Source organism: Lygodium microphyllum, chromosome 1, assembly GCF_053477565.2.
Source record: "Lygodium microphyllum isolate KBCC chromosome 1, Lygodium_microphyllum_v1.1.10, whole genome shotgun sequence".
Lineage (NCBI taxonomy): Eukaryota > Viridiplantae > Streptophyta > Polypodiopsida > Schizaeales > Lygodiaceae > Lygodium > Lygodium microphyllum.
The window spans coordinates 153,589,905-153,614,340 of NC_141135.1; the positions used below are offsets into that span (position 1 = coordinate 153,589,905).

A 24,436-nucleotide genomic window follows, 5' to 3' on the forward strand; every position below is an offset into this window, starting at 1 on the left:
CGCCTCTCTCGCTCCGCCATCGTCTATCTCTCTCTCTCTATTCTCTCTCTCTCTCTCTCTCTCTCTTCTCTCTCTCTCTCTCTCTCTCTCTCTCTCTCTTTTCGTAAAAGGTAATTGTATTAATTACGAAAAAAAATACAAGATTACTTGATTACAAGATACATGACGACAATCCAAGCCATCATGTGAAGAGGTGCTAAGTACTACAAGTTACAATTTCATGGCAAGGATGCGGAGGAAATTGCCATATGCCAAGGACGGAAGTCCTTCGTAGAGAGCAAATAGAACGATGGAGAAGAGCTAACTGCCAATACAAGAGGCCCTTAAGCCTTACAATATGCCGCTAAACATTATGGGCGGAGTCAAACAGAAAAGCATTCCGAATGGTCCAGTTATGCCAACAGCCCTAGTATCGAAGAAAGTGATACATGAGCTTCATATGTGGCTGTGCGGGAGTAGGGTATTTGGGCTGGCCCAAAACCCAATCAAAGGGGCGCAATGTGATACCAACCACCCCTCGCCAAACGGCTGACAAAAATAACCAGACTTTCTTAGCGACGGGGCAAGAAATAAATCGGTGGCGGGCGGATTCCATAGTAGTGGTGCAAAAGAAACAGGTGCCATTGGAGATTCGTCGCTTGGAAAGAGCCGAAGCAAGCGGAAGACCCCCAATCATCACTCTCCAAAGAAAGACTTTGTATTTAAAGGGTGTCTTGTTGACCCAGCCCTCCATCACAGTTGCCCTCCACCATGACCGGGATTTACGCAATCCCCATAAAGCATTCGCTTTAGTAACTAGCCATTGATTATCTTTAATCAGAAGATGATACACTTGGTTAGCAGAAGCTTTGCTCAAATGCAGGCGGCCTTGTAGGTCCCAATCCTGCTAGGGATGATCCGAAGCGAGAGCAGGAAAGGGTTGTCTGCTCTGGAGCACCTTCAAAAGCTGTTCCCATAAAGGCCTATATCCACGAGGGATCCTGAAAAGCCTCCTAGCAGTACGAAACGATATAAGCACATTGCGACTGGCAAGGGTGGCATCCGCAACTGAAGACAAGCCCAAACGTGCCATCCGGTTGAATTGTGGTCTAAGCTCATGTTTACCTTCCCACGAAAGTAAACGCGAGACTGCCAGTAATTCCAATTGAAAAGAGTTAGTAGCCAAGCGATCCTCCGTTGGGTGCCACTGAGCCTTTTGAAGGACGTGTTTCCAGGAACACACCAAATGAGTAAGCAGCGATGAAGAAGAACTGGAAAACCGCGAATCAGCATTAAGAACATGCCACCAAGAACTCCGGAGTTGGGTATTGCCATGCCGAAGCCCATGGCCCTCGAGGAAATAACGGGCGATAGTGACCCACGGATGATGATCATCCGAGCACATGGCGCGGAAAAGGGACCAACGAAGTGCCTGCATGTGAGTTTGGGCATCTAAAATAGCTCCGCCACCCATGCGTTTGGGGGTGCACGCATGCGACCACGAGATCCAGGAAATACCTGCATGCAATGAGTCCTTCTTCCATAGCATGAAGCGAATAGACTGAGTGAGAGCATTCAGAGTCGTAGGAGTCCAAGGCAACAATGGCAAGAAATATGTGAGCATTGGCAACATAATTGTCTGGGCTACTTTGAGGCGAACATGAAAAGGCCAGGCCTGAGACTTCCAATACATAAACTTGGCCACCATTTTCTGAGAAATCCACTGCAGAAGCTGCTTTGGGGGAACATCAACACCCAAAGGGTATCCAAGATGCCTGACAATGGAACCTCGAGGAACAACCAGACCCTACCAGTCCAAGGACTGCAAATCCGACTCCGTGCAGCTTAGAATGGCTGATTTGAGGGCATTGATACGAAGGCCTGACGCCTGTCCAAAGAGACCCCAAACATCCAATGCTTTTCGAAGGTTATCCTTGTCCGCACGCAAAATCATAAAAGTATCATCCGCCAGGGATTGGCTAATGAAGTGTTGTCCTGTAGGAAGCGACAGTCCGGCCAACTGGGAAGAGGCGGCTATATGTGATAACATGGAAAGAACTGGATGTGTCGCAAGGGCAAAGAATAAAGGGCTCAAAGGGCACCCCTGTCTGACAGAACGGGCAAGGACAAATGGCTCAGTAACGCCTCCGTTCAGCATGACTCACGAAGATGCCGCAGCACTAATGGTGTAGATCAGACGAGACATCCGAGCACCAAAGCCCATAGCAGACATAAGGTCTGCAACAACGAAAGACCAGTCCAGATAGTCAAAAGCCTTTTCCAGGTCCAATTGAATCAGTACCACCTCCTGATTAGAATGCCGGGCATAATCAATGGCCAATTGGGCATTCAAAACATTGTGTAGAATATTTCGGCCCTTAATGAAACCATACTGGAGAGGGTGCACAAGGGCAGGGAGATGCTTATGGAGCCGATTCACCATTACTTTGGAAAAGCTTTTGTACATTGAACCCATCAAAGAAATGGGGAGCCACTGTGTCAACTTAGATGGCGAAGGAACTTTTGGAAGCAGTTTAATAAGTCCTTGTTTCCATGAGGGAGGCATGATCCCCGTTTCCCACACCTGCTGAAACAAATCCTGCAATGGTTTCGCCAGTTGGGTAGCAAAGGCTTCAAAGAACTCATTGGTGAGACCATCCCAACCCGGACTTTTATCTTTGGGCAAGTGTAACAAAACATCCATAACCTCTACTTCACCAATATCTGACTCCAGAGTAGCTTGCATGTCCTGCGGGAGCTAATTGCGGACCAGGTCATAAAAAACCGAACGGGCCTGAGTAATTTGGGCTGAAGGTGGAGAAGCGGAACTGAGAAGGTCACGGAAATAATTCCTGCACATATGCACAATAGTCTGTGGATCCAGGGTAAGGTGACCTTGTTCATCCTCGAGTCTGGTCATATTCTCTCGAGCAGGAAAGGCATGGAGGGCTCGAAAGAACTTATGGGTCTGACATGCACTATCTTGCAAAGTCTCTGTCAGATGTTGCAATTTGGCCTGCTGATACGATTTTAACTGGAATTCTTTAATAAGATCGGCCACCCGCATGGCCAGTGCAAGCAGAAATGCATCATCCGGAGTGTCCACCAGCAGGGAGCGAACCAAAACCAGCAGGTCCTCCGCTGCCTGTCGACGGCGCCGACAAAGAGAGGCATGATAGATCCCATATTGCCGAGCAACCCGCTGCACATTAGAGAGCAATCTTTCAAATGACGCAGTGCCCTGAGAGGAAAAGTCCAAGAAGAATCTGTCAAGCAATTGCTGCATATAGCCCTGAAAATTTGTATACTTTAAGTAGGACGAGTTGAAACGCAAAGGGAGTCTCTCCAGAAATTGCTTGAAAGGGGCAATGGGTTGTGCAAGCAACTCGAACTGCAGAGGGAAATGGTCCGACAAGACATATTGCTGCAACACTTTTATTTCGAGCATCTCAGGCAGAAAATCATCATTCTGCATGATATATATACGGTCCAACCGTGACCATGTTGTGGCATACTGGGCCGAATGGAAAGTAAAGCCTGGAGAAGACGGGTGTAGCCAGGACCAAAGATCTTGCTTAAGAACAACAAGAGCCAACTCTTGCCACATACGACTTTTCGGCGCATCCATGATCGAGTGCTCCGATGTAGACTGGGAAGAATCAACACACATATTGAAATCCCCCATGAAGAAGCCCCGTCTGCCAAGTGACAAGGAAGTCTGCAAAGTCTGTCAAAGCTCCCGGCGAGATAACGAATCATTCGGAGCATAGAGGCCAAGTAACCATAGGATTTCCCCTTCGAATATGATTTCAACCATCAAAAAGCGGCCATGAACATCATTTTTAATAAGAACAGGCTGGTATTTGGCATGTACAATCATGAGCACACCCGAATAATGCATGGCCTGTGTTCCTGCATAGAGCAAACGAAAGCCATGGCAATCCACAACTTTACCGGCGTCACCGTGACTCTTGTGCTCAACAGCGCACAGGACATCCCACTGATTCTCATACAATGCAGTCCACATGGCATGTTGCTTGTGGCAAGAACAAATTCCTCGCACATTCCACGTGGCTATTTTCATGTGTATACAAAACACAATCAGGTACGAGGCACAGCTTGCCTCGATTTGACTTTGTCGGCGAGAATGTCCAGGACTCCCTCATCCAAGACATCCGCCAACACCGCAAAAGAGTTCTGAGAACCAGATTTGGAAGTAGACGGCATATCTGCTTGCTTGGGGTTGGAACGTGGGTAACGACGGTCCCACGGAGTAATGACGTTGCCTCTGGTATCAAAAGCCAGCTGTGCAGGTGGACCCTTTAGACGATCCGAAAACATTTTCCTGGCGGGCTGATGACGGGGAGCTGAAGAAACCATGGCAGGAGCAGAGCGCTCGGAAGACATCATTTCCTTCCTGCGCATATATGTTCGCATGGAATCTTGTGAGGTAGTAGGCACAGTACTCTCCATGCCAACACCAATCCTGTTGCCTTTTTTGGCACGTACTTCAACCCAATCAGTGGCACGGGAATCCAGACCCGAAACCTGTTGTTTACCTTTGGCCAGAACTTGGGGCGGGTGGATAGTATCCCGCGACGGAGCATCACACACCATATCTTCCATGGGCGGAGCAACATGACCCGCATCTGAAACGTGTTGTTGCTCTGGGCATTCAGCCATAAAGTGCCCCAACTGTCCACAGGAAAAGCAATGGCCTGCAAAATTGCCCCATTTCAAACGAAAGTGTAACGGATGCATGCCAGAGCAATTGAGGCGTAACCACGTAGGCCGTTTCCTTGCAGTATCCCATAACATGCACAAGCGGTTGCGATTCACGGCCCTAAGACTGGGAGGGACCAGAACCGTGCCCACAGCGGCCATAGCATCCTTCAATAGCGGCCAATAAACAACCGGACAATTTTCCACTTCTACCCACACAGGGCATTCATGTTGCAGGAGGCGCTGGAAATCTGCCATCGGGCGCCATGGAACCACATGAACCAACCGACGATCAAAAAACAAAGGCAGTTTAGACAGGAGAGCAGCACGGTGCGTCTCTGTTTTCAAGAAGACCTCAAAAAAACCTCGGGATCCAACAAAAATCTCTTCAATACATTCCCCTTGTAGCAGACTCTGCAGCCATTGGCAAATACGGGAAAGCAGCGGGATGCGACCAGTGAAGAAGAGTATCACCGCGCGATCATAAAATACCGAAAAGGAGCATAGGACAGTTTTTGGGTCGACGGTAGCTTCCAGAACATCCTCTGGAGCAGAGTCAGAGAAGGCTTCCTGATTATGTTGAACATATTCACCAAGCAGAGTGTTGGCAAATTCCAACAAATGCTCCCAGTCCACCTCCTGAGATTCCACAGAATCCGAAGCAACCTGCGCATAGGAACGATCCGGAGTAACACCTATCTCTTCCGCGGTATGCTTGGTACGTTTTCCCGCAGGCTGGATGTCAGGACCCCGGGGCAATTCTTCAGTGCACGGAACCATATCCTCCGGTTCCTCAGCATCAAAGTCCGTGCCAAGTGCTGCCACTGTTTGGTCTATGAAATCCAGATCCAAACCAGCCATCGTGTATGACGAGCTGATCTCGAAGAAGGACTGACCAACAGTGCAGATCAGTGTCGGCTGCGTTAGAAAGCTGCATCCCTATAAGCTAGTTGCGCACACGGCGGAGGACGACCCGCAAGACGTCACACGGACAGGTTGCAGGCGTTAAAAGTCTGGGGCGACCACCACGGTGGCTGACGGGCGAGGGCAGCGTCTCTCTCTCTCTCGCTCTCTCTCTCGCGCCTTCTCAGGCAAAACGGGACATGCACTGGAGAAGCGGCTTCAGGCGTAGCCTGTCCCAATATTGCGAGTGACAGGGCACAACCCTGACAGTGCACGTGCAAGAGGGCGAACCACAAGGGGGGCAGAGGGCGGCAGGGCTGGACAGGCGACGAACCAAGGCAGGGGCGGCGACGTTCAACAGGGCCCAGGTCCGACTGCAAGACAAGCGAGGCAGCAACGGCGCAGGGTAGGGATCAGGCGCGGGCGGAAACCCTGACGCGCAGGGCGGACGGGCGCAAGCCAGGCGCGGAGCCCGTAGGGTAAGCGGACGAAAGCAACTGCTGACGAACAGGCGCCCGACGGGCCAGACGGGCGCAGGAGGAAGCGGAGGGCGAAACGGCGAAGCGTGACGGACAGGGCCGACAGGTCAGACGACCGTCGGCAGGGGCAGGCGGCGCCATCACGATCCTTCTTCCCGCCATCTCTCTCTCTCTCTGTCTCTCTCTCTCTCTCTCTCTCTCTCTCTCTCTCTCTCTCTCTCTCTCTCTCTCTCTCTCTCTCTCTCTCTCTCTCTCTCTCTCTCTCTCTCTCTCTCTCTCTCTCTCTCTCTCTCTCTCTCTCTCTCTCTCTCTCCCCCGTAAACAAGAGTATATTAATGTATGGAGATATTTACATCAAGCCTTCAGGCCAACCAAACAAGATGGAATCTCTCTCTCTTTTTTTTTCATAAAAGGTAATTGTATTAATTCTCTCTCTCTCTCTCTCTCTCTCTCTCTCTCTCTCTCTCTCTCTCTCTCTCTCCCCCGTAAACAAGAGTATATTAATGTATGGAGATATTTACATCAGGCCTTCAGGCCAACCAAACAAGATGGAATCTCTCTCTCTTTTTTTTTCATAAAAGGTAATTGTATTAATTACGAAAAAAATACAAGATTAGTTGATTACAAGATACATGATGACACTAAGCCATCATGTGAAGAGGTTCCAGTACTACAAGTTACAAAGTCATGGCAAAGACGCGGAGGAAATTGCCATATGCAAGGGATGTAAGTCCTCCCTAGAGAGCATGTCAGAATGCTGGAGAAGATCTAGCTGCCAATACAAGAGGCCCTTAAGCCTAGCAATATGCCACTGAACATTATAGGCGGAATAAAAAAGAAAAGCATTCCGAAAGGTCCAATTATGCCAACAGCCCCAATATCGAAGAAAGTGATACACGAGCTTCATATGTGGCTGTGCCGGAGTGGGGTATTTGGGCTGCCCAAAAACCCAATCAAAGGGGCGTAGCGAGAAACCAACCACCGCTCGCCAAACGGCTGACAAGAATAACCAAACTTTCTTAGCGATGGGGCAAGAAATAAATCGGTGCCGGGTGGATTCCACAGTAGTGGTACAAAAGAAACAGTTGCCGTTGGAGATTCGTTGCTTGGAAAGAGCTAAAGCAAGCGGAAGACCACCAATCATCACCCTCCAAAGAAAGACCTTATATTTGAAGGGTGTCTTATTCAACCAGCCCTCCATCACAGTTGCCCTCCCCCATGACTGGGATTTACGCAATCCCCATAGAGTATTCGCTTTAGTAACCAGCCATTGATGATCTTTAATCAGAAGATGATACACCTGGTTAGCGGAAGCTTTGCTTAAATTCAACCGGCCTTTAAAGTCCCAATCCTGCCAGGGATGATCCGAAGCAAGGGCAGGAAAGGGTTGTCTGCTCTGGAGCACCATCAAAAGTTGTTCCCATAAATGCCTATATCCACGAGGGATCCTGAAAAGCCTCCTAGCTGTACGAAAAGATATTAGCACATTGCGACTGGCAAGGGTGGCATCCGCGACTGAAGTTAAGCCCAAACGTGCCATCCAGGTGAATTGTGGTCTAAGCTCGTGTTTACCTTCCCATGAAAGTAACCGCGAGACTGCCAGCAATTCCAATTGAAAAGAATTAGTAGCTAAGCGATCCTCCGCTTGATGGCACTGAGCCTTCCGGAGGACCAATTTCTAGGAATATACCAAATGGGTAAGCAGCGATGAAGAAGAACTGGAGAACCGCGAATCAGCATTAAGAACATGCCACCAAGAACTCTCTCTCTCTCTCTCTCTCTCTCTCTCTCTCTCTCTCTCTCTCTCACATAATGGGTAATTATATTAATTACAAAAAAAAAGTACAAAGTATCAAGATTACAAAGTGCAGGTTGGCTCTAGCCCATTATGTATAGACCAAACACAATGGATTTAGCAAGTGTGAGAGGACAAGAGTGCAAGAGGCACCCCAGGACTGGATAAACACAAAGAATCACGAGCTTTGATGGGACTTGGCTGCATGGGCCTGGGCCTTGGCTGCCAATGTTTCTAGTATGCCATCTTCAAAGAAATCCCCCAGCACCGCAAAGGGATTGGGCCTCTGGTGTTCAGTCCGTGAGGAAGATGGCATATCGGCTGGGTGGGAGGAAGAGCTTGGATACCTGCAATCCCATAGAGTGATGACTCTACCAGTAGCATCAAAGCCAATTGAGTTGGAGGTTCACGGAGGCGTAGCAATGATCAAGATGATTGCTGATGTTGTTGTTGGTCTTTGGGGGGCCAGCGGTTCCTTGACAATAGCAGGGACTGAAGTGGTAGGCGCATCCGAGGATTTGTCTCAATGACATGAATAAGTGTGGACGGGGCCTTGTGAAGGAGAAGGGACAGCAAGTACTATGGGGACAGGAATCTCATTGGCCTTTCCTTTGTTACATCAGGGCTTCCATCCACCCCTGGGTGTCCATATCTATAGAAGTAGCAAGTTGCTTGCCTTCAGATTGAGTGGGCTGAATAGTCCCTTGCTTGGCAGAACAAGGGGACATCTTCTGATCCCTATCCATGGGTTCATCCACCAAGGCACTCTTGCGCTTTGGACATTCACCCATCAGACCAAGTTGACCATAGGAAAAGCAGTGGCCAGCAAAAGTACCCCACTTGAGTCTGAACCAAAGAGGCCACATGCTCGTGCAATTGAGGCGCAACCAGTTGGGTTGCTTCGTGGCAATATCCCAGAGCATACACAATCTATTTCTGTTGGCTGCCTTCAGGCTGGGGGTTACCAAAACACGGCCTTTGGCAGGCATTGCATCATGGAGAAGAGCCCTAAACATCCGAGCAATTCTCCACTTCCACCCATATAGGACATTGTTGCTTCAATAAAGATTGGAATTCTAGCAACGGATGCCATGACACAATATGCACAACTGTTTCTCAAAGAAGAGGGGCTGCACCAGTAAATCTCCTCCACACCATTGATTTGAAGAATAGAGGTCAGCCAATGGTGGATCCTAGCAAGCATGGGAATCTATCCTATGGAAAAGAGAATGACACCTCACTCGTAAAAAGTTGAAAAGGATCAAAGAACCTCATGAGTCAGCACTTCTATGTCCGGATGCTCCTCCACACAGGCAAGGATAGCTCAATAATTATGCTCAACATATTCTTCCATAAGGAGTTCGCAAACTCAAGCAACTGATCCCAGTCTTGCTCTTGCAAATCCTATGAAGCAAAAGCCACCTCAACATATGAGCAAGGCGCAAAATCACCCATGTTAGAGGCCTCAGGAGCAGCATTAAACTCAACATGAAGGCACTTGTTGTGTTTGACAGATGGTTGGACATCAAGGTGGCACAAAGCCACCTCATTAGTGCAGGCTACGAAAAAAGGTACAAGTTTACATGATTACAAGATACACGATGGCTCTAAGCCATCGTGTGTAAAATCTCAGTACGAAACCACAAAAGAGTTACACAAGTTATGGCAAAGACGCAGAGAAAATTGCCATATGCCAAGGAAGTAAGTCCTTCCGAGGGAGCAAGTCAAAGTGCCGAATGAGATCTATCTGCCAATGCAAGAGACTTTTAAGCCTCGCAATGTGTCCCGGAACATTAGAGGCCGAATCAAAAAGAAAGGCATTCCGAGTGGTCCAATTGTGCCAGCATCCCCAGTATCTAAGAAAGTGGAACAAGATCTTCATATGCAACTGTGCTGGTGTAGGGTATTTTGGTCGTACAAAAACCCAATCGAACGGGCTTAGTGAGAAACCAACCACAGCTCGCCAAACCGCTGACAAGAGCGACCATATATTCTTAGCGAGAGGGCAAGAAATAAATTGATGACGGGCCGATTCCACCGTAGTGGTGTAGAAGAAACAATTGCCGTTAGAGATTCGATGCTTGGAAAGGGCCGAGGCAAGAGGAAGACCACCAATCATCACCCTCCAAAGAAAGACCTTGCATTTGAAAGGTGTCTTGTTCAACCAGCCATCCATCACAGTTGCCTTCCACCATGACTGAGATTTCCACAATCCCCATACAGTATTAGCTTTAGTAACCAGCCATTGATGATCTTAAATCAGATGGTACACCTGGTTAGCTAAGGCCTTTTCCAAATTCAACCGACCTGCAAGGTCCCAGTCCTGCCAAGGACAATCCAAAGCAAGAGCAGGAAAGGTTTGCCTGCTCTAGAACACTAACAAAAGTTGTTCCCATAAATCACGGTATCCACGAGGGATTTTGAAACACCTCCTGGCTGTACGAAACGATATCAAGACATTACGGCTGGCAAGGGTGGCATTTGCAACTAAATCAAGTCCATACGGGCCATGCGGTTAAATTTTGGTCTGAGCTCATGTTTGCCTTCCCACGAAAGTAATCTCGAGGCTGCTAACAATTCCAATTGAAAAGAGTTAGTATGTAAGCGGTCCTCCGCTGAATGCCAACGCGCCTTCTAGAGAACCAATTTCCGCGAGCCGACCAAATGAACAAGCAGGGATGAGGAAGGACTAGAAAACCGAGAGTCTGCATTAAGAACATGCCACCACGAGCTCCGAATTTGTGTATTACCATGCAGAAGCCCACGGTCCTCAAGAAAATAACGGGCTATAATGGCCCACGGGTGATGATCCATGCACATGGCACGAAAAAGAGACCAACGAAGTGCCAGCATATGAGTTTCGACATTCAAAATAGCCCCACCACCCATGCGTTTGGGGGTACATGTATGCGACCAAGAAATCCATGAAATGTCTGCATGCAATGAATCCTTCTTTCATAACATGAAATGAATGGGCCGAGTAAGAGCATTCAAAGTAGTAGTAGTCCAAGGCAGCAATAGCAAGAAATATGTGAGCATTGGTAGCATAATTGTTTGAGCCACTTTGAGGCGAACATGGAAGGGCCAAGCTTGCGACTTCCAATACAGAAACTTAGCTGCCAATTTCTGTGAAATCCACTCTAATAGTTGCTTTGGCCAAACATCAACACCCAAAGGGTACCCAAGATGCCTGACAATGGAACCACGAGGAACAACCTGTCCCTGCCAGCCCAATGAATATAAATCGGACTCCGTGCAACTGAGAATGGCTGATTTGAAAGCATTGATACGAAGACCAGAAGCATGACCAAAGAGCGTCCAAACATCTAATGCCTTGCGAATATTGTCCTTGTCCGCACGCAAAATCATAAAGCTCTCATCAGCCAAGGATTGACTAATGAAGTGCTGTCCAAAACGAAGAGACAATCCAGCCAAGTGAGTAGAAGCTGCCATAGAAGATAACATCGAAAGAACCTGATGAGTCGCAGGGGGAAAGAAGAGAGGACTCAAAGGGCAACCCTCTCTCACAGAGCGTGCAAGGACAAATGGCTCTGTAACACCACCATTTAGCATAACTCGCGAAGAAGCTGCAGCACTAATGGTGTAGATCAACCGGGACATCCGAGTACCAAAGCCCATAGTAGACATAAGTTCTGCAATGAAAGACCAGTCTAAATAATCAAAAGCCTTTTCCAGATCCAATTGAATCAATACCACTTCCTGACTAGAGTGCCTTGCATAGCCAATAGCCAGTTGTACATTTAAGATATTATACAAAATGTTTCGGCCCTTAATGAAACCATATTGAAGACGATGCACAATGGCTGGAAGATGCTTGTGGAGCCGATTCGCTAGCACTTTGGAAAAGATTTTATACATCGAACCCATCAAAGAAATTGGTCTCCAATGTTGCAACATTGACGGCGAAGGAAATTTTGGAAGCAATTTGATAAGACCTTCTTTCCATGAGGAAGGCATGATCCCTGTTTCCCAAACTTGCTCAAACATAGTCATCAATGGTTTCACCAGTTGGGTAGCAGAACTCTCAAAGAATTCATTGGTGAGACCATCCCAACCGGGACTTTTATCCTTAGGCAAGCGTAACAAAACATCCATAACCTCCTCCTCACAAATATATGTCTCCAAAGTAGTTTGCATATCAGTGGAACTTGATGGCCAACCAAATCATAGAAGACTCAACATGCATGCGTAACCTGGTCAGAAGGTGAATGCGAAGAACCAAGAAGATCTAGAAAATAATTCCTGCACATATTCACAATAGTCTGAGGATCAGTGACCATTCGACCTTCAGAATCCTGGAGTGGAGTCATATTTTCTCGAGCAGGAGATGCATGCAGAGCGCGGAAAAACTTATGAGACTGACAAGCACTATCTTGCAAATTCTCAATCAAATTTTGCAATTTGGCCTGCTGATAGGATTTCAACTAAAACTCTTTAATAAGATCAGCCAAACGCATCGCCAGTGACAGCAGAAATACATCATCAGGAGTGTCCACCAGCAGAGAACGAACCAAAGCCAGTAAGTCCTCCGCTGCTTGTCGACGCCGCCGACAAAGAGAGGCATGATGGATCCCATACTGCCGAGCGACCCGCTGCACATTAGAGAGCAATCGTTCAAAAGAAGTAGTGCCCTCAGAAGCGAAGTCTAATAAGAATCTATCAATCAATTGCTGCATATAGCCCTGAAAGATTGAATGCTTCAAATAAGACGAGTTGAAACGCAAAGGGAGTCTATCCAGCAATTGTATAAAAGGTGCAATGGGTTATGCAAGTATCTCAAGCTTGAGAGGGAAATGGTCCGACAAGGCTTATTGCTGCAACACCTGCATTTCCAGCATCTCAGGAAGAAAATCATCATCCTGCATGATGTACATGTGGTCCAACCGCGACCATGTAGTTGCATACTGCGCCGAATGGAAAGTAAACCCTGTAGAAGAAGTGTGTAGCCAAGACCAGAGATCTTGCTTAAGTACAGCAAGGGCAAATGCATTCCACACCCAACTTTCTGGAGCGTCCATCACCGAATGCCCTAATGTGGACTGTGAAGAATCAACACACATATTAAAATCCCCCATCAAAAAACCCCGTCTGCCAAGTGACAAGGAGGTCTGCAAGGAATTCCAAAGATCCTGGCAGAATAAAGGGTCATTCGGAGCATATAGGCCCAACAACCATAAGATCTCTCCTTCAAATAAAACTTCAACCACCACAAAGCGGCCATGTACATCATTTTTAATAAGAACCAGCTGATATTTCTCATGTACAATCATAAGCACACCAGAATAATGCCTGGCATGTGTCCCTGCATAAAACAAGTGAAACCCATAGCAATCCACAACTTTTCCTGCTTCACCGTGACTCTTGTGCTCTACCGCACACAAGACATCCCACTGATTCTCATGCAAGGCAGTCCACATGGTATGTTGCTTATGGCGAGAACAAATGCCTCGCACATTCCACGTGGCTATCTTCATATGTATTCAAAAACAAAATCAAGAATGAGGCACCACTTGCCTCGATTTAACCTTTTCTGCTAAAATATCAAGGACACCCTCATCCAAAAAATCAGCTAACACAGCAAAAGAGTTCTGACGGCCAGCTTTAGAGGTAGACGGAATATCCACTATCTTGGGGATGGAACGGGGATAACGACGATCCCATGGTGTAATCACATTACCTCTAGTATCAAAAGCCAACTTAGCAAGCAGGCCCTTTGAACCGTCTGTATATACTTTCCTAGTAGACTGATTATGAGGAGTAGAAGAAACCATAGTACGCGCAGCGTGCTCTGAAGACAACATTTCTTTCCTGCGCATATAGGTGCGCATGGAATCTTGTGAAGTATTAGGCCCAGTATCCGCCAAGCCAGCATCAAACTTTTTACCTTTTTTGGAACGTGCCTCTACCCAATCATTGCCACGGGAATCCAAACCCGAAACATGTTATTTGCCTTTATCCAAAACTTTAGGTAGCTAGGTTGCATCTTGTGACGGAGCATCAAACACCATGTCTTCCATAGGAAGCACAATATGCTCATCATCTAAAGATGGTTGCTTCTCTGGGCATTCAGCCATAAAATGCCCCAATTTTCCACACGAAAAGCAGTGTCCTGCAAAGTTGCCCCATTTCAAACGAAAGTGCGAAGGATGCATGCCAGAGCAATTAAGACGTAGCCACGCAGGCCTTTTCCTACCAGTGTCCCATAACATACACAAACGGTTACGATTCATGGCCCTTAGGCTCAGGGGGACCAAAATAGTGCCCACAACGGCCATGGCATCCTTTAACAGTGGCCAATAGACAACCGGGCAATTTTCCACATCAATCCACACCGGGCATTCACATTGAAGCAGGCGCTGAAAGTCTGCCATAGAGCACCATTGCACAATATGGACCAAACAGCGATCAAAGAACAATGGCAGTTTAGACAAGAGATCAACACGATGCTTCTCAGATTTCAACATCACCTCACAGAAGCCTCGGGGCCCCACAAAAATTTCCTCAATACACTCCCCTGTAGCAGATTGTGCAGCCACTGGCGAACATGGGAAAGCACCGGGATCCTGCCAGGGAAGAAGAGTATAACCGCACGGTCATAAAACACCGAAAATGAGAGCAAGACATTTTTCGGATCCACCGTGGCTTCCAAAACATCTTCGGTGCTAGATTCAGAAAAAGCTTCATGATTATGTTGGACATAATCGCCAAGCACAGTGTTGGCAAACTCCAACAAATGCTCCCAGTCAATATCTTGAGAATCCACAGAATCAGAGGCAACCTGAGTATAAGAACGTTCCTGATGACCCATTAACTCTTTTGAAGTATGCTTGGAGCGTTTGCCTGCAGGCTGAAAGTCAGGACCAGGAGACATCTCCTCCTCTGTGCAAGGAACCATATCCTCTGTATCAGAATCCGGACCAAGGGCTGCCACGGTTTGGTCGATAAAAGCCAGATCCAGACCAGCCATGCTTCTCTCCTCTCTCTCTCTCTCTCTCTCTCTCTCTCTCTCTCTCTCTCTCTCTCTCTCTCTCTCTCTCTCTCTCTCTCTCTCTCTCTCTCTCTCTCTGTGGGCATGACGTGACGTGACTTGGGCATACATGACGGGCGTCACTCTGGAGTGACACTGGCGTGCGTCACTCTAGCGTGACACTGGTGTGACATGACAGGCGTCACTCTAGCGTGACACTGGCGTGCATGACGGGATGGGCTTGGAGTCTCTCTCTCTCTCTCTCTCTCTCTCTCTCTCTCTCTCTCTCTCTCTCTCTCTGTGGGCGTGACGTGACGTGACGTGACGTGACGTGACTTGGGTGTGCATGACGGGCATCACTCTGGAGTGACATTGGCATGCGTCACTCTAGCGTGACACTGGTGTGACGTGGCAGGTGTCACTCTGGCGTGACACTGGCGTGCATGACAGGATGGGCTTGGAGTGACGTGACGGGCCTATCGTGACTCTAGCATGACACTGCGATCGTTGACGGGGATGCTGTGATAGGACCGCCTGAGCTATCGTGATCATTGATGAAATACTGAGAAAATACTGACAAGGATGCTGACATGACTGACGCAAGTGACAAGAGCTGACGTAACTATCATGTCCGTCCTACAAGAGGTGGCAGTCTGGTGGGAGCAACAGTAGTGACAGTAGTCTGGCGGGACTGGCGTGAGTGCTAACCCGAAGGAGCTACTCTGCAAGTGACTGTAAACAGTGTGAAGGCATTTGGGCTCGTAAAAGATTACTAAGCTTGCAAAAAATTAGTGAGGGGTTAGGGAAACCCTGAAAATTTGCAGGAATCACAAAATTTGCTCTGATTTTGATAATACAAAGTACAAGCTGAGTGGCTTTGCACACAGTGTGTGAGAGATGGATAATGTAGACAAATGCAAGCATCAAACCGTGGAAAATGAATATCTGGGAGACGAATCTGATCAAGAACTAACACAACCGTCCATGGAAGCAATGTTCAACACCCCTTCTAAGAACACACGGTACAAGATGTATGGCCATAGGGTCCGTGATTGGACCATCTCCCCAGCATCTGACAAGCATGGAAAGACCACGCACCATGGATGAAAAGAAATACGAAGAAATTCATCTCATGATTCGCTCTGAACTACAAAGTATGAGACAAGAATTGGAGAAAGAAATACGAGAGCAAGTCAAAGTATGAGACAAGAATTGGAGAAAGAAATACAAGAGCAAGTCGAAGCCGAACTGATAGTAAATTAGAGGGCAAAAATACAAGACATGCACATAAAGATTAAGAATGACTTACAGGCACAAATGCTGTCCGAAATGCATACGCTGAAAACTGAAATGTTGAAAGTGGTAGATGTCTACAAATCTGAAATCTTAGAACTAGGGAAAGAATTGAATACATTTAAGAAAAAAGAAATGAATGTGCAAGAAGAACTACAAAAAGAGAAAGAGGCTTTGAAGGCATGTGAAAGGGAGGTTCACTCATGGGCAAAAGTGGCAAAGATGGCACAGAAGAAAATAGAATAAGCCAGCCCATGGATTGAGGTAGTAAAAAAGAATAAGGGAACATCCGTGAACAAGACTGAAGTAATGAATGCTACCTTGGAAGAAGAGGCTAGGAGACGGGCTAGGGTTTTACATGTACAGGTAGTAAGATGGGAGGAGAAGAGCAATCCACAGGAAGATGCTAAGACACTTGCTAACAAAATTGGGGCTTCAGATGTACCTATCGTTAGTGCTTGGAGAGTGGGGAAAGAGGACTCTAAGTCCAAGGCTCTAATTCTTCGCTTTGGGGACATAGAGAAAAAAAAGGCCTTCCTCTCCAAGAGGAGAGCCCTCAAGGGTGAGAAGATCTATTTGGATGAGGACCTTACCCCAGCACAAATAGCGCATCGCAGAGAACATGTGCCCAATGTATTGGAGGCTTGGAAAGAGGGAAAGTGGGCTGTTTATAGGAATGGATGAGTCATCATCATTGACAAAAGGACTTCATGATGGTACGAGGCCTATGAGACACTTCGGATGTCAATATGGAATTGTAATGGATCCCTACGCATGGATGCTCGTTACTTTGAAGATAGCTTCCGAAACATAAATATAGCAATGCACACAGAAATACACCAATGTAAAGGTAGCCAACTACCAGACGTGCTGGGATACAGGTGGGAAAGTGCATTTCGTCTAGCAGCTAGAAAACCAGGAAGCACTAGGGGATCTGGAGGTGTGGCCATACTATACTGGGAAGACCTCAAAGGGATAGTGCAAGTAATGAAAAGAGATGATGATGCACAATATTTATGGATTAGGATACATGCAGGAAGACCACGGGATATATTCATCGCAATATGCTACTTCCCTCTTGCAAATTCTACCTATGCCACACGAGATGGACCTCACTTTGATGTACTCTATGAGGATATCATGAGATATGCTAGCATTGGGGATATTTTATTAGTAGGAGATTTCAATGCACGCACTGGAGATAGGCAGAGTGACTTTTATATGCATGATAATGCCATGTTCAAAGAGATCGACATAGATGAAATAGGCCTATGCAGGAGAGCCCAGGATAAAGAAGTGAGTACCTATGGGACACATCTATTGACTTTGGGAAGTGCACATAGACTAGCCATCTTTAATGGTCTGCCACAATGGCCAGGATCTGACAATTTGACATGCTGGAATCACAAAGGAGGGGCAAGTACTGTGGACTACTTGATGGGCCCACTAGCATTGATACCAAACATCCAAAACTTTAAGATATCTAAGAGACCAATTGGCATAGCAGCAGATCATGCTATTTTGACATTCATGCTCTCTTGTGTACATATGAAACATGAAACACCATGCCTCCCTAGACATCCCAAATACTACTTTACAGAAGACACCTCACATATCTACAGTGGTTCTCTGCAGAACAATTTACATACATTGGACTTGAGTAGATCGTTGAAAGAATGTACAAGGGATTTAGCAGAGGCCATTCATGGATCAGCCATGTACACATTCCCACACACCTTGCCCCGATGTAGACCCACACGATCTACTACTCCCCAAAATAGTTGGTATAATGATGAGTGTAGAGCCACCCAAGCTCCCTTACAAAAAGAAGTGGATCTATGCACTCAGACACATCGCCAAGCAAAGGCATTCTTCAAACGCCTTGTGTGGAAGAAGAAATGAGACTACTTAGCGAAAGCAGAAGCAAAGATATATCAGCTATTTTTGGGGTGGGATAGCAACAGTGCATGGAAGATGTTTCATGAAAGAAAGCCCCCCATCCAGATTACATCACCAGATGCTTGGCTTGACTATGGGAGACAGCTGTATGACCTGCCAGGACAGCCACCTATGCAGCCCCCACAAGCTTGTAGGCCAACATAGTGGTCTTTCTTCACATGGAAAATGGTTAGGGATGCAATTTATAGATTACAAAATAGGAGGGCACAGGATGAGGATGGACTAGTAGTAGAACATTTCTCACATGCTTGTGATATATTAGCACCCACATTAGCACATATGTTCAATAGAGCAGTATGTGAACGTTTCCCTATGAGTTGGTCGGACAATACTATAATCCCGCTATTTAAAAGTGGTGATCCCCTGATTCCTAGCAACTACAGGACTATCATGATCGGTCATACTTTGGCCAAGATATATGGATCTATATTGGAGCATGAACTCAATGAGTGGGCTGAAATGCAAGGCAAGAGAGCACAAGGACAGGCAGGTTTCAGACGAGGATATACCACGCTAGACCATATTCTCACACTTAGAGCCATTATTAAGGAGGGTTGAGCCCGAGACAAGAGGATCTATTTTTGCTTTGTAGACTTTCGCAAAGCTTTTGATACAGTGCCTTGTACACGCATCATGCAGAGATTGCAGGACATTGGAGTACCAAATTCCTAGCAACTACAGGACTATCATGATCGGCGGTCATACTTTGGCCAAGATATATGGATCTATATTGGAGCATGAACTCAATGAGTGGGCTGAAATGCAAGGCAAGAGAGCACAAGGACAGGCAGGTTTCAGACGAGGATATACCATGCTAGACCATATTCTCACACTTAGAGCCATTATTGAGGAGGGTCGAGCCCGAGACAAGAGGATCTATTTTTGCTTTGTAGACTTTCGCAAAGTTTTTGATACAGTGCCTTGTACATGCATTATGCAGAGATTGCAGGACATTGGAGTACCAGAGGGTATACGATAGGGTGTCTATGCATTATATGAGGCAATGACAGTTCATGTACGAGCACCTGGGGGGCTATCAGAGAGGATTGACAGTACCATAGGAGTGAAACAATGATGTCCACTTTCACCCACATTGTTTGGTCTATACATAGATGAAGTGTCTAATTACATAGACCGAGGAGGAGGAGTTGGAGCCAGCCTGGCAGGGGTGTTGATACCAATATTACTGTATGCAGATGATATTGTTCTCATTTCAGATTCACCGAAGGGATTGCAGTGTCATCTAGGTGCTTTGCATATCTTCTGTAGAGATAAAGACCTCACGTTGAACCTTGGGAAGACCAAAAGCATGGTTTTCAATACTTCAACAGCATGGGTGACTAGATCTATGTACCAATTCACATTTGGAGAAGACATATTGGAGCATGTGAGGCAATATGTCTATTTGGGAGTCACCTTCTCTGGCCCGCGTTTTTTGTTGAGAGGGGCATCAGAGGCACGTCTGGCACGTGGATACGCAGCACTAGGGGCACTCGAGAGTCAATGTACTCACATACAATTCCAAGAGCCCCGCACCAAACTCTGGTTGCTTGACACCCTAGTCACACCTACATTACTATATGGGGTAGAGGTATGGGGTTGCAGCTTGTACCACAGGCATCTTAGCCCACTCATTGATCAGATTGGAGTAGAGAGGGATTATTATGATGGTTGGGATAGCATGGAAAGGCCATTTATCATGATGATAGCACGCATGATTAGGAGTAAGCCCTCCACCCCACATCCCATTGTCAGAGCAAAGCTAGGGGCAACACCTATAGTTATGGAGGCACTCTTCAGGGCAGTGACCTTTTGGCACAGACTATGGGAACTTCCACGCCATAGATACTCTAGATTGGCACTAACCTCATCTAGACAACTAGCAGCAACAAGCGAGAAGAACTGTTGGTTTTCACAAATGGCTATTTGGATGAGCCTACATGGTTGGGATATTGACCGTCTTCCACCTTTGGATTATAGCATTGACTGCCCTACACTTTCTCTCAGCAGATCAGAGCTGAACAAGGTGATCATGGCTGATATCTTGAGGATTGAGACAACAAGGACATGGATCCATCCACCACTCCCTCTGGGATCAAGGATGGAGATCTAGAGGAGTCATTTCTTGTGCCTCTCTGATGATGGTTTCACTATTTGGCCAGCATATATGGACACCCATCTCTCCCATAGCGTACAGGTTGTTATCGGACAGATTCCCACCTCCTCACATAGGGTTCAAATGGAGACAGGTAGATGGACAAATACCCTAGCAGAGGATAGGACTTGCCAGCTTTGTGGTCGAGAGCTTGAGACGGAGGAGCACTACATATGCAGTTACACAGTATACTATGACATACGAGGGCGGTACCACTGCCTCTTCCGTGATGGATTTGGACCTCTTCATCGCGTCATGGAGTATGAGGACCAAAGATGCCTAGGTCTTCTCCTCCTGGAGCTCAAGAAGCACCGAACTGCACTACTGCGAGACAAGAGGCTAGCTCATCCAGAAGGACACACACAGAGCAGTGACAGACTTTTTCTACAAAGCCGACCCTACTCACACTACCAGCCTAGCAGAGACAGAGCCACCCCGCCAGACACCTTATAGGCCATGCAGTGGAGTCACATTGGATAGAGCCATTTCCCTTCATCAAGCAGGATGACCCCGTCTACCAGGACCACATCCGAGGAGGCCACACCACAGTCGAATTGGAGCCATTATCACAAGACACCGAAGACTCACCACCAGACATATCAGTGAAGCAGCTAGGGACCGCATCATAGCTGAGATCATGTGCAGATCCTGAGATCAGCTGGCAGCCCATAGTCTCCACCACACTTTTGTACATGGCTCTATCAAATATAGTTCTCCTTTCCTTTCCTTTTCTTTTCTATCGATGAAACAACACTACACATGGTTCAACCCTAGTATAGTCCCATCATATAGTTATTTTCAGTATTGTTTCATAGGCCACCCACTTATTTGTAATGTTATCTTTACCTTAATGATGAGATGGCATTAGACATGGATGTACTCTGGATTTTGTCTCATAGGCCACATTGGCCTTATGTAGATGTCAATCTCTCTCTCTCTCTCTCTCTCTCTCTCTCTCTCTCTCTCTCTATATATATATATATATATATATATATATATATATATATATATATATATATATATATATATATATATATATATATATATATATATATATATGGCATGACGGGTATGACGGAGGCTGACGAGACATGTGTGACACTGGCGTGACGAGCATGACGGGACGGATGCGGACGTGACGAGCATGATGGATGGGGCATGCCTAGCGTGACGGAATGTCTAGCGCGAGTGATGAGACTGTCGGGTCCATCCTCCTAGAGGCAACAGTCTGATAGCAAGGACGGCAGTCTAGCGTGAATGCTGACGTGAAGAAGCTACTTTGAATGGTCACGTCTCTGCGCAAGGGGACAACCACTATCCTACAGGGTCACCACTGCACAAGGAGACAAATATTGTCCTAGAAGTTGTAGAGGTATTGGCAGTTGTTTAGGGGTCTCTGCGAGGTCAACGTGGGCTATGCAAGGTACAAATATGCAAGCACACTAAGTGGCTGACTTGGACTACGAGATGGCAGAAACTACTGATAAAGAAACCAGTGGACATGAGACTGAACTTGACACACAACCAATTGGGCTAACCACAAGAAGCATTGCATCACAAAGGCAATACAAGACCCCCACTAAGGACGAAAAGTTCTACTATAGACGAAACAAAAGGAGAGCCCCTAAAAATGCCACTCCCACAAGTGCCAAGTGATGGACAAAGATGCAAAGGCTAATTGCAACAAATGGTTTGGATGACATGAAAGCCCTCATAAGAGCTAAGATTGTAGCAATATGTATTCCAATGATTGACAAGGTATCAAGTGACATGAATGCAATGCATGAAACATGGGGAAAGGAATTGAATGCTAAAATGGATACAAACCTAAAAGCATGCATGAGGGTGTGTGGCAACATGCAACAAAAAGTCATGAATGACATGGATACAAAGCAAAAAGATATGTATGAAAATTGCAGGAGACATTCAGGAAAGAACCAAGTGCTGCTGTAGAAACAAATGGAAAATCATGTTCTAATCATTGGGACAATGCAAAATATAAAGAAATCAAGGCTGACTTGCAAATGGATATGATAGATAACTTGAACAAAGTAAGGGACGCTTGGAAAGCCAATATGGATACATTGAAATCTGATACAAATGCATGCATAGCGGCCAAGGACATGGAGATTGTTGAACTCAAAAGGAAGTTAGAGTCATGTAAGAATGAATTAGGGACATACAAGTCAATGATGGATGCACAAACACCAATGCCAAACACACTAGAATTAAAGAAAGAGGTGGAAAGTTTTTTTAAAAAGACATGCACATATGGGTGAATGTGGTAGAGGGAGCTCAAAAGAAAGTAGAAAATGTTCAGCAAACAGTGAACGAAAATGCACAATGGATTGAGATAGTCAAAAGAAACAAAGGAGTGCCTCAGAACAAAGTAGAAATGATGAACGCAACACTAGAGGAGGAAGCAAAGAGGAAACTCCGTGCATTGCGTGTACGTGTGGTGGGATGGGCTTAAAAAGAAAACCCCCAAGAGGATGCAAAAACACTTTGTGCTAAGATGGGTGTAGATGAGACGCGCATTATGGATGCTTGGAGGATAGGTGATCCAAATGACAAAAGAGGTTAGATCCTCGTGCTGAAATTTGAGAACATGGATAGCAAAAGGGCCTTCTTATCAAAACACCCACACAGTTGGAGCATAGAAGGGCTAGCATGCCAAAAGTGTTGGAGGCATGTAAAGAAGGCAAGCATGCTATGTATAGAGATGGCATAGTAGTCATAGCAGAATGGAGGTCACAATGACGGTACAAGGCCTATGAGATGTTAAAGATGTCCCTTTGGAATTGTAACGGTTCAATGAGACTTGATGCACGTTATTTTGAGGACACTTTTCATGGGATAGACATAGCTATGCATATAGAGACACATCAATGTATAAATTCTAGATTATCGGATGTTGTGGGATACAAATGGGAGAGCGTCTATAGACCTCAAACCCATAGACCAGGAGGAAGCATGGGATCAAGTGGGGTGGCTATTCTTTATCGTGAGAGCCACCAAGATATGATTCACGTGGTGTCACGAGATGTGCATGCTAGATATATGTGGGTAAGGCTGAGGATAGGGCATCCACGAGATCTATATATTGCAGTAAGCTACTTTCCACTTGCCTCTTCAACATTTGCTCCTGGGGAGGGATCACCATTTGAAATACTACATGAGGATATTATGAGATATGCAAGCATTGGGGACATACTACTAGTGGGAGACTTTAATGCTCAAACACGAAGTGAGCGGTCTGCCTTCTATGATATTGAACATGAAATGTTTAAGGAATTGGCATTGGATAAACTAGGGCTTATCAAGACATCTCAAGATAAGGAAGTGACAGCATATGGATCCTACCTACTAGCTTTAGGAAGTTCTTATGAATTGGCTATATTCAATGGCCTATTAAGATGGCCGGAAGTGGATGCTTTCGCTTGTTGGAACAACAAAAAAGGGGCCAGCGTTGTGCACTATGTAATGGGCTCGCCAGCATTAATCCCAAAAATTAAGCATTTTGAGATATCTGAGAAGCCGATTGGTATAACAGCCCACCATGCGATCCTAAAATTTACTCTAACATGTGGTCAGAGACAAGAAACATGCACACAGTTACATACATTCCCGCATTATGAACTTCTAGAGCAAACGTCGCATATCTATAGTGATGCAATATGAGTTGGCTTAAGCCAACTACACCAACACGAATCACTGGAAGATGCCACTAGATCTATAGCGAAGGTTTCACATGCTGCAGGTTCAAAGGCATTCCCATGTAAGATGGGCACTACAGCAATATGCAAATGTACTGCCCCTCAAAATGCTTGGTATGATGATGAGTGCAGACAAACTAGGACCCGCCTACAAAGGGATATTACACTAGAGACATGCACACACAAGCAAGCAAGGAATGTCTTTCGTCGTCTTGTGCGGAAAAAGAAGAGAGATTATTTAGCCAAACTAGAGTCAAAGATGTAACAGCTCTTTTTGAGCAGAGACAGCAAGAAGACATGGAGGAAACTTCATGGAAGACAACCCCCAATTCAGTTGATGCCACCTATGGTATGGCATGAACATGCTAGGGCACTGTATGATGTTCCATCACAAGAGCAAATACCCTATCCATCAAACTCTAGGCCAACACAGTGTGGTTTGCTTAC

General features: G+C 46.2%; 3 protein-coding genes and 1 pseudogene across 7 annotated transcripts in view; 3 read left to right on the forward strand and 1 right to left on the reverse strand.

The window, feature by feature from the left end:
* Window positions 1-24,436, reverse strand: part of LOC148041840 (uncharacterized) — a 225,348-nt gene that overhangs the window by 183,322 nt on the left and 17,590 nt on the right. The gene's annotated exons all lie outside the window — the stretch shown is intronic.
* Window positions 1-24,436, forward strand: part of LOC148041841 (uncharacterized) — a 218,362-nt gene that overhangs the window by 176,438 nt on the left and 17,488 nt on the right. The window lies entirely within an intron of this gene.
* Window positions 15,966-16,873, forward strand: LOC148041844 (uncharacterized; annotated as a pseudogene).
* LOC148041845 (uncharacterized) lies at window positions 19,416-20,726 on the forward strand. The gene is made up of 3 exons (XM_087686099.1): window positions 19,416-19,726; window positions 19,775-20,000; window positions 20,409-20,726. Exons 1-3 carry the CDS (start codon window positions 19,428-19,430, stop codon window positions 20,724-20,726), a joined length of 843 nt encoding a protein of 280 aa, XP_087542225.1. The 5' UTR covers window positions 19,416-19,427.